The sequence below is a fragment of the Oxyura jamaicensis genome, chromosome 7 (genome assembly GCF_011077185.1).
Source record: "Oxyura jamaicensis isolate SHBP4307 breed ruddy duck chromosome 7, BPBGC_Ojam_1.0, whole genome shotgun sequence".
Lineage (NCBI taxonomy): Eukaryota > Metazoa > Chordata > Aves > Anseriformes > Anatidae > Oxyura > Oxyura jamaicensis.
Genome location: NC_048899.1, coordinates 21,017,503 through 21,033,219, shown reverse-complemented (window position 1 = coordinate 21,033,219; position 15,717 = coordinate 21,017,503). Strand labels below are relative to the sequence as shown.

The 15,717-nt window shown below is 40.7% G+C and overlaps 1 protein-coding gene across 5 annotated transcripts in view; it reads right to left on the bottom strand.

Moving 5' to 3' along the window:
* Positions 1-5,709, bottom strand: part of COBLL1 (cordon-bleu WH2 repeat protein like 1) — an 81,897-nt gene extending 76,188 nt beyond the window's left edge. The window contains exon 1 of one of the 5 annotated variants that reach the window (XM_035331348.1): positions 5,507-5,709. Coding sequence is in view for 1 of the 5 variants with exons in the window: in XM_035331340.1 (XP_035187231.1) it covers positions 5,096-5,127 (32 nt within the window). In the remaining 4 variants the exon portion in view is untranslated. Of the gene's footprint in view, positions 1-4,811; positions 5,056-5,095; positions 5,375-5,506 lie in introns of those variants that run through there. The other 4 variants (XM_035331347.1, XM_035331340.1, XM_035331342.1 and 1 more) reach the window with 4 other exon arrangements.
* Between the last annotated feature and the right edge of the window lie 10,008 nt (positions 5,710-15,717).

The following is a 15,717-nucleotide window of genomic DNA, read 5'->3' as shown; positions in this document are numbered from 1 at the left end:
CTACTGCCTTGACGTCAACTTGTTGAGTTTTAGAGCAGCGTAAAGTGACAGCAAATACTCACAGTAAGGAACAGCTCTTTCTCAAACAGCAGGCAGCTGCGTGAGCTTAAGTGAGAGTAGCAGGCCAGCCCCTGGGGAAGCTAGTGAGAGAGCCAGGTGAAAAGGAAGGGAAGTGCACAGTCAGATTTGTTTTAACTTGCAAGCAGTCATTTAAAAAAAAAAAAAAAAAAAAAAAAGAACACCCAGCATTCCTCGTATTCAGTTGTTTAACAGAGCAACTCATCATACCAACTTGTTCATTTCTTGAAAAAATAAATACTTAGTTGAGCAGGTGCTAACATTGTTACAACTCCAATAGCAGTAGGGGTAATTTGGGATCTCCAAATCCCCAGCAGCACAAAATTACAGTAGTGGCAGCCAGAAACAGCAGTAGCCAAGCTAGAGAAATCTGCACACTTAAAAACTTTCTTCCAAGCTACAGTCAAGGAAGCCAGAAGTAGTACTGGACTTCACGAAGGAAGGCCTACAAAGATGCTATATTACAGCAGAAACCATTGGTTTCTAAATTGAAAATATTCCTACTGAGTTATTTTATTTTACCTATTAGGTCATAGTAATCCCGTGAAGATCTGTGGTTTCCTCTGGGATCTAAAGCTTCTGGCCCCTACAATGGGCTCTTTTCTTCTTTGACCCAACAGATACTACTACCCAACATAAATAGTGATCTTCAGGTTTACATAAACACTGTAGTCTCTTTTAAAGTTAACAAAAACATCCAATAGCAATACAAAAAAAAGAACTAAGCGTAAGATGACACTGAAACCCACCTGCCAGTCCAAAGCACTTATTTTCTTGCATGCTTTTTAAAATCTCACTAATGACTAGCTCTTGCTTTTCCTTTTCACAGGATACCATCACACTTGGACAAAGTTTTGAAATAACTGCTCATTTCTCTATTCATGCATTACCCTCCCACACATTTTTTCACTCTAGTATCCACATTCCTTAGCCCCCTAATGCTTCCTTGATCTCATTCCCACAGCAACACACTCCAACAGGGAATATTACCACTGAGTATGCAGCTATGACTTCAGACTTGACAAGGTTTGAGTAACCAAACCAGCCATTAAATGCAACAACATTTGATTCATGGCACCACTATGTCATGCAACTATTTGATGCTGCCTTGATTAAGGCAGATTTGTTAAAAAGAACAACATAATCACCTCAAGAAGTATTACGTATATATTCAGAATTCAGATGGTAAACTACACCCTGGAATGAAGAACATTCAAATGGTTCCTGATGGGGATCCACCCACAAAGTGGTTAACTCCCTGTTTCAAACACCCAGCAAACTCTGTGGTCACAAGATCTCAAACTTCTTTCCATTTTGTTGTATCTCAATTAGTTGTTCTTCATCGGAGTCACGGGAGTGAGAAAAAAATCTTTATCTTGAACTCCTCAGTGTAAAGATAGAGTGCTTCTAAGATTGGACTGCCTGTTAGACCCATGCCAGCCTAAATTCTGAGTCTCAATAGAGGTACCATTTAGTAGCACAAGCACAAAGGTCTTGCATTTATCCATGAACATCTATATATAGTAAAGTACTATATAGACAGTAGCAACAGCTAATTCACTGAAAATGTAGTAGTTTCAGGCTGGACCTGAACTCCACCAAACCATGCAAGCTTCAGGCACTCCACCGCTGCCCTCCAACCTGTTGCTGTGGCTCGGCAACAAAACGCGTGAAGTTTTTGCTGCACCCTCCGCCCCATTCATCCCATGCTCCACACCACAGATGACTTCATTTATATACTCCAACAAACCTATGGCCATGTTGTGAACTAGCTCAGCTGACAAACAAGAAGAGATGAGGAGAGCTCAAACCAGTATTTTAAGCTTGATGCCAAACACTTTTCAACACTGCACCACAGCTGACATCTCTAGAGATCCGTAAACCAAGCAAAATTATTTGCTAAAAGAACTCAGTTGTACTCAAGCAAAGGCACACAACAGATAAATTGTATTTCTTTTTTTTTTTTTTTTTCTGAAAACATTCATATCTCTCTCTTCTTCAAAGGCAGCTCTAACCACATAAAAAGATTTCTCTCCTGTTCTTATTAAAAACTTCAGTACATTCACTGGGCTAAACAGGGAAAGGGAACATGAAGACACGCCTGAGAAGAGTTTCTGGCAGTACCCTAAGCACAGCTCAGCTTAGGCCTGCCCCTACCCCCTGCTACAGCCATCTCTGTCTTCAGCCTCTGGAGAGCAGCTGTAGCTCCTAAGCATGTTTTCTTTAGGCACTCAAAAAGAAAGCGATATATAGCTCTGAATATGAATGAGATCACAAAGTTATCATAAATTGATTAGAACTGAATTAAAAGGCACACCTCAACGCGCATTATAATATTTCAAAGGAAATAAATCTGTAGTTTATCAAGAAACAATTTTGCTCCAATAGTTTAACAGCATATTTGCTGGCACCACTTCACAACAAAAGTCTGTGTCAACTAGTGAAATCTACTTGTTGCTGTAAAAATTGATTTACACTAGGGGTACAGCATTGCTAGCCTGCAACAGCAAGAAAAAATGGGGTCAAGATGCTGGATACCACCCAGGTGTTGTTTTTTTTTTAATTAAAAAAAAGTATTTAAAAAAACATACATCTTCCTATCATCCAGTAACAGTCAATACATAAAGCCAATTCACCTCTGTGCTGAACAGGAGCACGCTGTGTCAGCTGGCCTGGCAGAAACACACTTCTAAGAGTGTTCCTCAGACTTGAGGCAAGATGGATGAGCTATAAAATTATTAAGGGTAGGTCCAGCCAAGTTTCATCTCCTACCAGAGGAAACTATGTGGCACATCCAGCCAGTTACTGGGCATGCCTTCTATCCACCATATTCAAAAAAATATATATATCCAGCTGAGGATTTAAAACAAAACAGACCTCTACGAGTTTACCTTGGTTGTACTTTCAGAATAACAGTTATGTACCCCTCCATCTTCTTCTCCCAATTCAAGCAAAAATACTTATCCACAAACTTTTTTAAAGAACGCTCTTGTATAGAACGCTTTGTATAGAAAAAAAAATAGTTATGAGATACTTTCCAAATCTTGTCCCAGTAGAACAAGATAAGAAAATTCCATAGAGAAGAGCCACGACATATCACAGAGAATTAAGCTGTATAGAAGTTCCAAGGCTAAATAAACACTGACACTTGAAAACCCACAAAAAACCTTTAACACATCTACCCTTCTTAGCAGTTAGCATAATTCGAGTTTCTAAACTGCGAGGAATTATCCGTAATTACACCATTTAACTTTAAACAGTGATTTGAGAACACACTTGCTGGTAAACAATTTTCAGCTATGTTTCAACAACATTCCCCACCTGACCAGGTGGGTTAGGAGGATATATAACACAGACCAAGGAACATTGCTATTTCTAACACAATTTGTCCCATAACCTCATTCAGTGAAGAGAACCACAGCATTGCTAACTACTCAAAAACACATCTGTGGATTCTATTCAGTAAAGTGGGAGGGAGTTGCTGGGTTTGCTGGTATATCCAGTTTTTTGTTGTTGTTTTTTTCTCTCTCAAATCTAGTATGAACAAATCACCTTCAGGAAATAATTAAGACAGCCAATAAGAAACTCTTGTAACAAGAGAGGAACAGTAAGCTGATTTTTCAAAGAAATAAATTATATGGGAACAGCTGATAAAAGGCCTGAAAATATATCTGCAGGGCTAATGAAAATAAGCCTTGTTGCTAGCTACATGTTTTTTTCAGAAATGAAATGTGAATGCTGACAGATGCTTGAAGTCACATTAAGGGAACACACTACTCCTCCTGCCTTAAAGGAGCCAGGCTGCAGCCAAAATTGAGTACAACCAACAGCTTTATGGCAGGCTGCAGGCCTGGGGAAGCTGTCAGCACACCCAGCATTGTAGATGTGCCTTTTTGCCTGTTTTCACATTCCTGCCTGCAAGTACAACTGAGGGCTTTCCAGACATACCACTGCAGCTGCTTCCTAACCTGCTATCCCACTCCAGTATCGTACGCATGGTCCTTTCAGCTGAGCGTATGTACCCTACGTTGTAGAAATGCTCTAATTATCTATACTGTAATTGTACCATCTACACTGGCTAACAAGATAAACTTTACATCTCTGTGGCTGTGCATAAGTGTGGAGCTGCCGCAAGGCCCTAGGCAAACAAATACCCCTTCTTTACCAGTCCTCGTATTCGCCACATCCATCGCTTCAAACTGATCTGATTACTGCAGGTGCTACAGCAAGTCACCCACTCCACCTGCTTACCACGTATTCACTTGGTCAGAAACACAATTACTCAGCTTTTGCAGATAACACACAAGCTTCGGGAACGTCCTGGTGTTAAAATACACACTCACCGATTATTTTGTTCCCACTGTTTAAAGATAAAGCCAGCAGCCTCACCAGGGACCTGCGGGGTTGAGCACACTTCTGCAGCTGTGGAGGGCACCCACCACCCGCCGGCACACCGCGGTGCCTGAGGCAGCCCCCCGCCTCCCTGCAGCCGGGACCCCGAGTCACGTCCTGAAAGTTCCATCTCCTGGCAGGCTACTGGCGGCTTGCTGCCCCTCGGGCAGGACTAGCGTTGAGGCGCAGACACGCCGAGCTTTACCTGACCATTCACCTGCGCCGGCTCCCGAAGCGCCCCCAAACCTCCGCTCCCAGGGGAAAAACTCGCAGCCAGCCCGCGGGGGCCGTCCAGGAGGGCAGCGCGCCGAGCCCCGCCGCAAAGCGCCGCCAGCCGGCACCTCGCCTCGCCTCACCGAGGGGCGAGCTGGTCCCCTCGGGAGCCCGCTTTCGGGGGCGGCGAGCGGTCGGGTGCCGTCGAGGAAGGCAGGACCGCGCTCTCCGCCCTCCCCTTCCCGCCGCGCCGGCGACCGTTTAACGGTCGCCGGGCGGCCGCGAGCACGGCGCTGCCGACGCCCGGACGCGGGGGCAGAATCCGCGACCCCCCCGCCCCGTCCCGTCCCCTCAAGCCGCGGGGCGCACGCGGCCGGCTCCGTCCCCCGGCCCCGCCGGGAGCGGCGCTTACCCTGAGGGCGGCGGCGGCGGCAGGGCGGCCATGCCTGCGGCGGGGCGAGCGGCCGCCGGGCCCCGCCTCACCTGCTCGGGGAGGGCCGGGGAAGGCGGCCCCGCTCTGTCGCCCGCGGCGCCGCCTCGCCGCCGAGCCCAGGCATTCCCCGGCTGCTTCCACAGCGCGCCCGTGGGGCGGCGGCGGCCACGCACACACGGCTCCGGCTCCGCTGGGGCGGCCGCTCGCTGAACCACACCTTGGGCGGAGAACGGGGCGGGAGGGGGGTGTAATAAAACATTAAAAAAAAAAAAAAAAAAACTTCTCGGTGAGCAACTTGAAACGCGGAACCTTTCCCGCTCCGGCAGCCGGCGGGGAAACAGAGGCTCCCTGTTCCCGGCCCGGCTCCTCCCTCCGCCTGCCCGCACCCACCCGGCCCCGGCGGGCTGACAGCGGCCGCTGTCCCGGGCTGGAATTTTCCTCTCCCCGGGGCCAGCCCTCGGGCTTGTCCCGGGACTGTGCGCGGAGGTTTCCCTGAGGCCGCCCCCGCTGCCCCCGCCTGGCTCTGGCGCTGCCGGGCTGGGGCAGGAGCACGGCGCCGCCTGCCCCTGTCACGGCCAACAGCTGGCGCTGGGAGCGCTTTCAGCCGGAGCAGCAGCTCGCCCTTTGATCATGACGGCACGCCGGGCTTTCCTGCGGGACAAGCTGCTCCGCTGCGACCCTGCAGTGAGCAGATGTGGCAGGGCGTGCTACTCGACCGGGTCACCTCTCCGCCGTGCCGTTGTCACATCGTGTGGTCGGGGGATGCACAGCAAAACAGCTCTGCAGTCGGGAAATATTTTGGCCAGCGCTTAGCACAAGTAGCAAAACAGCCAACAACAAAGCGATCTTTTTTTTTTTTCTTTTTCTTTTTTTTTTTTTTTTTCTTTCCCGTGAGGATAAAACAGAACGTGGCAACGTGGCATTGAAGTATAATTTCCTTTTTTCTCACTAGTTCTAGACCTAAATATTTAGGAAAAGTATTATAACTGGCCATTCTATGCTAATGCACATGAGCATTGTCTAGGATAATACAGTATATATAATATATTGTACTTTGATGTTTTGCTTCTTGCCGTATGCCCTTCCCACTTGTACCGTGCTTCTTCAATAAAGCTTTTATTCTGCTTGTTTTCTGCTTCTTCAAGAAAGATTAAATGACCTGAAACTGCCTGTTTTGACAGATTATCGAGGTTGTTCGCAGCCTGAATAACCACATGCCATTATCAGGCACACCCCATTAATCTGGGTAAATTTCAAAACCCAAAAAAAGGCCCGATGAGTCAGGTGGACTTTCCATGGCTCAATTTTCAGAGTTCAACAAACTGATCAGTCAGAAGAATCTCACGAAGAATTCCAGGAAAGACCTTAATGTAAGTCTGCAATCCTTTTTCTCCTTTGACAGTCCACCCTTTCTTTTCTGATGCTCCTCAAATTGTTTGGACACTGTCTAGGTAAGCATGAAGGCTGAGAAATAATTCCTTTGTATGTTGACTGTTCCTGCAGCAACGGCACGGTAACGCTTTGTATTCAGAGCATAGCCTTCCTATAAGTATGAAAGAACTTTGCATTTCTAAACAGCTACTTTTCAGGCAAAACCATTAAGTGACTCCATCTTCTAAATGCTAACCAAACTCCCATGTTGCAAAGGTGAGATGATTCAATGCTACAGTGCTGTTTGAACTGAAGACCATCACGGCTGATTATACTTTAGTTAAATTAATCACATAAATTTGTGTGATGTTGTTCTAATACACTGTGCTGGACAGGTGAGAAACTGTTGTACCATTCTCTTTAAAATCTCATTTGAAAACCACTATATGCTATAGTCTAATTCTTTGGGCAAGCACTAATCCAGAATGAAGATTGCAAACTATTGAATAGCTCACATGGGCTAACAGCAGAAACTCAGCAATGCCAGGGAGAAAAGTGATAATCAACATAAGGGAAAATATCTAGAGAGAGGCAGACTGACAGCAATGGCAATTTCCAATGGAGGAGTGAATTACCTAAAAAAGCAGTTCAGTCAGTGATGCTAATCTCACTTAAGGGAGAGGTTATGCTTATCTTTTTACACTACCACTTCTCTTATTCAAACTTCTGTTGTCAACTGAGCATGCCTGAAATGCTGATCACTAGAAATACTGCAGGCTCTAAACTTGAGCGCCTGTAGGCCATGTTCTGCAGTGACAGTTTTATGATGACTAAACTCTAAATAGTTGGTTTTCTGAGATACTGGAGATACCATTTGTCCTAGAGATCTGACATTTTAAAAACAAAATCTGGACTCCAATGGCACTTCTGTTTTTTACCCATTGAAAATAAGGTCTGTGTTTGTGAGAGTCAATGACAAACTCTATTTTTTTCCCTGTTTTTTATAAAGTTTGCTTTGTCCTGAACTTAAAACATGGCTCATATAAAGCAAATGTAACTCTTATACACTATAAACAGAGGACTACAACAGGGAGTACCAAATAATTGAGCTATTAATACACTCTGTGTGTCTTCCGTTGAATCATTTAGAGGGAAAAAAAAAAAAAGGCATTTGAAGGAAAAATCTGTAGCTTTTTCAAGCTAATCCAAGGAGATAACATTGTAGAAGTTAACAAAGCAGCAGGTTATTAATTGTACAGTTGCTATAATGTCATCCTTTGTTTATGGATTGAGGTAAAACAATCATTTAGCTAGAACCATTAATCCACGTGACAAGTTGCCACCCACTGTACGCAGTGAACGTACTTGGTGCCATTGTATACTTGAGCATAAATGTTTGCAGATTAATACCCATTTCTGATTACTGTTAGCATAACCTTCAGCTAGAGAGAACTGTTAATTGCAATAGCTATTTGAAGGAGAACCTCTGCCTTAGGTAGGGATGTGAGTTCCAGGCAGCTTACTAAGTACAGGTTTTTCATACACGTTAAATTACTAAAAACAAAGTCCTGTCTCTTCTGAAAAAGCAGTAATATCCCATGGCATTTTTTGTAACAGGCAGTGGTTGTCCTAGATGTCTCCAGGAAAATCTCCATGCCTCCACCCACACAGCAGGATAGTTCTGGTGGTTGCTCTCCTCTGTTCGAGAGGTTGCCAGAAATGTGGAGTGCAAACATGTTGGGATGAAAGATGCTGCAGAAATGTAATAGACCATGTAATTTTTCAAACAGGTATGCCCTTTATTGCCTGTAGTGAAAGGTATTAGAGGCATTAAATGGACCACAGGAGTCTTACAAAATTTTCCCTGTTGTAAAGGTCTGCTTACAAGGTCTTTCTGATTCAATTTATTCACATATATCAGACTATTGGTGGCATTTTGTGGTTTAAGGCTAAAACCTGAATGCCTGCTTATTGTAGTTGTGTATATAGAAAATCATGCTGTTTCATACAGTCATTTTGCATAATATTGTGCAACAAAGGTGTGGAATAGAATACGGAATTGAAGGGTGTTTTCCTTCTTAAATTAATTTTATGATGCATAATTAAAGTTAGAGCTGAGCTGTTTTATTCTGCTGCTAACCAGACATGATAAAAATCATTTATTTTTTTTCCATTACAGTATAATGATAAAACAAGGAATTGTTATATGACTCTTGCTTTTGTTTAAATGAAACAGAATCTGTATTTTTTTTTTCCTACAGAGCAGGCAATCAGCTAGCATCGCATCCTGTTGAACAGTTGCCTTTTCTGTGTTTGCATTCCAGCATGTGGGTGCGGTTTGGGGAAGCATGCACACACATGCATACAGACACTGAAAGTATTGCTGTAGGCACAGGGACAGGTTTTCGTGCCCATCAAAACTGTGTGCTTAAATAAGGAACACTATACACATCTAACCTATAAACATACAAGAGTATAGTAAGCATTTTGGTAACATTTTTTTCTTTTTTTCTCTAGGGAACTCTGAAAGCATTTCTAACTATTATTTTACCCCCATAAAGAAGTTAAAACCATTACATCTATTTCTTATGTTAAGTAACCTTGATGCCCAGAGATTAAGCAATTTGCTAAAACTCAGCTAGTTAGCAGCACCACTGGGAATAGCACGATTTTGTAACACTACTAGTAATCTGTACTTTCAACAGCAGATAACCTTAAAAAAAAAAGGATGATAATAATAAAAGGCAGCTGCCTGGGTAGATCTTAAGTTTGTAAGTACATAGAAAATTAGAGAACTGATTTTAAAATGAGTAGGCTTAAAGTTTGCATCAGAGATTTACCAAGAAGTTCACTGATATGTGGATTTCATAAACATGTGAGCATAAAGGCATCCTATGCAATATGTTGATGGATTGATATTTAGTTTATGGTATAGCTACTATTTTTTTTTTTTTGAAGTGCATAGAATATATAAAAGAATGATTTATCTCCACCTAAACAATAAAAAGGTTTTCAATATTTAAGTTAGAACTGTCCTATCTACGTGACCCAAGGTAACATTAAAATTACCCCATGGCTGGGTTTGTACGGGTGCACTGCTTTCCAATGGAGTCCAATTACAGTAACTGAAGCATGACAGACTATGCTAACCTCAACAAGATTACACAAGTAGTATAATTTAGTCTTCATGTTTAATATTATATTTTAGTAATTTATATTTGTCATGTCTATGCTGGCCATCTATACGTAGACAGATTTCACCCTGAGAAGGAAACAAATCACTTTATTCTACATGGTAAGCAATGTGTTGTTTGTTTAACACTTTGGCCTGATAGATGAACTTGTCAAAAACTACGATTGCAAAAGGGTACCCCATATACTGTCAGGTATGGGTCTAAGTCATTTTTGCTTTTTTTATAGAGAGTTTTCACAATATTTGTCTCTCTATATAACTGTAAATGCAGGGTCAGATCCAAGAAAATTTATTCTTTTATTAATACATTAAAAAATATATTTTGCTCCTAAAGTCTTCATTACAGGCATTTGCTTTCTAAGAGATGCATTGTCCTTTTGGGGCATATTTAAGATTAACATGATATCATGATGCATTTGCATTGCTACCATTATGGTTTTACTCTGCTAGTGTTTTATTTTTGCTTTTGGATCAAGGTGAGTATTTTACCATATTACATGTCACGATTTATAAGTTATTTTGTTGACCAGTATTTCTGAAAATGTGTTAAATAGCTTAGTGAGGTGGAGAAAATTTACACTTGAGTAATATCAGAAAGCTTCAGATGATGTGAAGTATTATGTGATACAAGTATCACATATGCCCTGATGTATCCTGTTGCAATGTTAATTATTCTTTAAAACAGCTTTGTTTAATGCTTTCAAATCATTTTAACCAAAATAGTTGCAATTTACAGAGAAGAGTGAATTTAAATGTTAAGCTTACCTAGAGTTTAGAAGAAACTACAAGTTCACTAAATTGGCATCATACAATAAATTTACAAATTATGGATGTTCATATATAAATAGGAAAGTATGCCATGCAAAAATCCTTAACATTGAAGTCTGTAAACTCTAAACACTAAGGCATATTTATGAAGGAAAACACCTTTAGAAAAATATGCATTCGTAATATTTGTTCAAGTCATTAGTGATGCATTAGCTTAAGTCTTACTATATTATAAAACAAAACTACAAGAAACAGTCTTTTCCTTTGAGAAAAATACTCCTCGATTCAAAAAAGATTGGGGAATTTCTTCATCAGAGATTCAGAAAAGACATAGCATAAACTGTAAGTACAGGAGTTATCTTAGGTCCTGAAAGCAAGATACGTTAGCACAGGAGTAGTAGTATGCTGCTCTCTGAGTTTTAGCCAGGTCCCTCAGAACCAACCTGGTAACTCTACAGGTCTCACGCTTTCTGTCCATCCTCCAAAGTATTGCATACATCTTGGTAGAATCCAGTACCATACATTTAGATGCCTTTGAAGCATGCAGAGGGAGTTAAATACCCAGCTCTCTGGTTATGAAATGTATGCTATGACTAGACAAACTAATAAATCAGAAGGAGAGAGGGAAGAGGCCCTCCTCCCCTGAAATGCTAACAGAAGTCCCTCTGCTCTGTGCTCAGTGGGCTTAACCAGGTATGCACTAGGGACCCACTGCTGGTGTGGACTCCCCAGCAGGGCTCCAAAGGACAGTCTCTACCTTCTCTACTTTAAATACATGATGGTACTGCGATGTTCAGCACAAAGCCAAGAAAATTTCAGTTACCAATGAACATCCATTGAATTCTAGGGACCTGGAGAACTCTGGTTGTCAAAAAAATAAAAATAAATAAATAAATAAAAGTTCACCTTCCTTCACATGGTTGCAATTTTGAGAACACCATGCTGCACTAAGTTCTACTGAAGTCACGCTGTAGGCACATACGCCACTTTTGATCTAACTATTATAAGTGCTCTAAACTTTCAGAAGGCTGTTTGTTTGTTTGTTTTTCCAATAATTGTTTGAATAAAAGTCAAGGGCAGAAACTTATACAAAGGTATTAGTTAGAGTACCTGTCAGAGTTTACCAATTGTGAAAATTCCCACAGCCCTTTCAAAGACATTTTCCAGGTATATCACTTATCACTATGATAATAAGAAGCAAGAATGAACATGGACAGGAACTCAAGGCTGTGTACTGCTGAATTTGGCTTATTGTCTAGTATTTACCTCATAAGAGGGATACAGAAATTCTTTGAGGCTTTCAGCTGAAAATTATTACTGATCCAAGACTGAGAATTTGCATAAATAATTTCAAGTCATTTCAGCTTCCACACTATTTTGACTCTTTCTTTTCTGCAGTTTGCCAGAGTCTTCTTACAGAAGTACCTTATTAGTGAGCATCCATGTGTAGTCTATGCAGCTTGAGCAGGCATGTTGAGGACAGTTTGAAACCAGCAGCTCTGTGAAGCTCAGCAGGGGCTAAAAACTCATTTTCAGAGCCAGGTTTCCTGGAGAATGTTGAAGCTAAATCCTGTATCTCTGTGGCTACCTTAGCAGTAGTGCACAGGACAGGATAACTCAAGGGTAGCTCAAGTACATTCTCTGGTATGTATGCACCAGGACGTATACCAAATAAATACCATAAAGATGGTAATTAAACAGTTAAGTACTGTCACACAAAATAGTAAGTCCATGGTGATGTGGACTGAGCTATCTAACCTTTGTGTATGTTACATAAAAATATAACTTGGATGCATACATATTTGCTATTGGTTCATCAAACAGCAGTGCTTGATAAAATTTAGCATTTTGAAATGATTCTAATGTGAGCAGTTTTAGTTAAGTTTAATTTTATATAAGGAATGTATGGAGCATTTACTAGCACTATTTTTCCTATTTTTTGATTGAGGTATTACATCCATACACCACGGAAATCAAAGTCACTGTTAGTTCATTTCTTCTCTCCCTCCAAATTGCTATCATGAAGTCACTGCTTTCTACTCACTCAGTATGGCATGGCCTGGAAAGTTTTGTTTGTATCTTGAAACAGTCAAGAGTTAAAAAGGACTAAACAATGTTTGGTTTTGTTCTGTGTACTGTGGCATAAAATCCATCTAACAAGGCTCAGAATTCTCACATGCTAATTGCTATGTTCACCTGTAGCAGTTTATATTGCCTTTTACTGTACATTAACATCTATTAATTCACCTTAGTTAAGTACTGGGTACTCATTAGAGACAAATGTTGCAAGAAATGGTCCAGATATTTTCATTAAAAATAAAGTAAAATTTTGAAAAGGGAACAAGCTAGGCTAGAGCTTGGAATGCTCCACACAGAACCAACAAACAGAAATGCCCTTAGCTCAGCCAGTTTGACTCGGGCATTAGACCAGATTTAGAAGGCTGTGCAATGTTTTTTGCATAGCAGTACAATTGTACAATTAAAAGATCTGAAGATTCAGCTTTTAAATAGCTCATTAAAGGTAGAATTATTTTTAACTTTTTCCTTTAGAATAAACAATCAGACAAACAAAAAAACAGAACAAAGATTTTGAATGCATCAGTCAGCCCCACTCCATGACAAATGCTCAGCTTGCATGTGTCACTCGTTTCTGTCAGGAGATGTGAAATTCCCATCATCAGTGTATACCGGAGCCTCAGGCCACTCTGCTGCTATAATAGTATAATAGCTATTTCTGACTTTGTGGAATAGGGCCAATGCTTTTCCCAGGAAAAAGGGATAGAAAATGAAAAGAGTGCCATTTATATCTTCCTTATCTCTTCCTGGAGAAGACCGGACAAGTTGATGGAGGATAAATCCATTAAGAATTATTAAACACAGAGCTCCCTCCCTGGCTCAGGAAGTTCCTGAACTACAGATCGCTGTATGATAGGAGTTAAATACACTTTCATTCATTTACAGTATTCTCTTAACATCCATTTCTGGACATTGCTTGAGACAGGATACCAGGCTAGACAAGACCTTTGGTCTGACATAGCAAGACCATTCTTATATTCTGAGGTTCTTTAGTTATATTAGGATGTCTGATTTTAAAAGAGAAAGGACTCATTTTTTAATAAAAGTAAAGGCGTATTATACATGTCTGTGGTTTCTTTGATCCTGATATAATTATTATTTCAAGATTTTGCCTTCAGTCTTATATTTTTCATTGTAATGCACCACGCCTTTCATGCATCAGGCATTCAATGAGCTGGCAAAGGCAGTTTGGTGGTGTTACAAGGCAAATTACAGCTCTGCTGAATGGCTTGCTTGAGTACTTACTTTAGAAGCTCAATGTGAAGTGGCCATGCCAAACGACTTTATTAACAGCTCTAAGGCCAGTGTGTGTGAAAATGTTGGCATAGGTAAAAAGAGGTGTTTTCTCTCTCCCCAGCAAAATAGTAGAAGCTTACTCACCTGGCTGGACCTTAAAATCCAGGCCATTATAGTCAGATGCAAGTTCTTTGGCTTCCTTCCAGGCTAAGATTCACAAAGATACACATGTATACGCTAATTAAAAGCATCAGAGTCTATTTCGGCCAAGCAGTTAAAGAGATTGAAACGGTTAAGTTAAAAAGATTGAAACGGTGTGGAGCGGCCCCGATGCAGAAGCAGGAGGAAATTTGGAAATACAGTTACCTTAAATGTTTTATATTTTTTTGATTTTGCTGCTTCTGAAACTGCATTTGAGAAATGAGCAGCTGTAGACTCTGGTCAGCCTGGTATGAATTTGGGTTAAGGTACACAAACATTTTTCAAGTGAACTAACTCTTCTCTCTTGACTTTACAGACAGAAACCTGCAGCACAACCTGTTTTAAGAAATTCAACATGCACTTTAGAAAATCATTGGCTGAAGGTCAGAAAATTTTGAAACATTTAAAGTGAATGAAAAAGGACAGGGAGATAAAGCTGCACAGGAGCTGAGGAGATAGATTCCTGTGAGTGCAGAAGGAAATTGGTTTAAAATGTAGATTGCGATTGTCACCATTAAAAGGAAACATTATATTTTTCAGTATAAAATATGAAGACTGAGATGAGAGGGAGAGAACCAAGAGGTAGAAGTGTCCATCAAGGCTAGACGTTTCTGAATGTACAGGAAGTTTCACGGCAAGTAAAAATAATGGTTTGGGGATGGAAAGATGGTTAACCTTGGATAGTGAGGTTTTAAACCCCAAGTTGCTCAGTTCTCTCTAGATCAGATTGACTATTAAACTAGATATATAACTATTTGTCATCATTTCTAGTATATTTCTAACAACAACAACAAAAAAAATAGTCACCTTTTTCGATTCACGTGTTCCTGATTAAAAACATGCAGAATGCAATATGAATTTTGCAACTATTTCATTCTTAGTCAAGAGTCAGAGAGTTTAATGTGCGTGCTGATACTCCTCAAGGTGTGCACACCCACAGCTTTGATCAATTGTCTGAGTCAGGAGATCAGATTGTTAGTGTCTTACTGTATGGAGAGAACAGAAGCAAAGTGATATTGCTTCATCAAGCAGCTATCATTCTGATGTAAACCTGAGGTAGTGAATCTGAATTTAGGTCCTTTGAACTGAAATAGCAGAGGCAGCTAAATTTCTAATTACCAAGACTACTTTATTTTTTTTTTGTTGGAGTTACTGAATGTATAATTAGATTATTTTTGACCATGTTTTTCAATAAAACATGTTTAGCCCTTCATTATGAAAATTATATCTGTTAAAGAATACATTTGTAGCTGACAAAAAGTAAATGGTAGTTTAAAGACTTAAACCACTGATAATTAACCTCAATAACTGAATGTTTATTCAGTTAATATGACACTTATGAATTGCAAATGAGACTTAAGAATATGTTCTGTTGAAAACAAAGCAAACAATAAAAGTGAATGTGATGTATTCTAAGAGTCAAGGAGTCACAAAAACTTGTGTTGTTTCTCCAGTAAAACTTTACAGAATTTACAGAAGAAAGTGGAATAATATTTCTTAAATCCTTCAGTGCAACACAGCTTACTCCTTGTGTTTATCCAGCAAACCTGCCTTTCCAGAGATCTCTCCAGGTTGCACCAGATACCAGAGTATCACACATTGCAAAATGCCATAGTAGACAGCAATCTGATTAGAACTGTAGAATTTCATTGCAAACAGCCTACTTCGGTTACAGATTAACAGAAAGGATTTAATTTACTGAAGGAGAAAATCAGTGTTTGGTAAAGGCAAGGTATGAAAAAAAGGCATGATATAA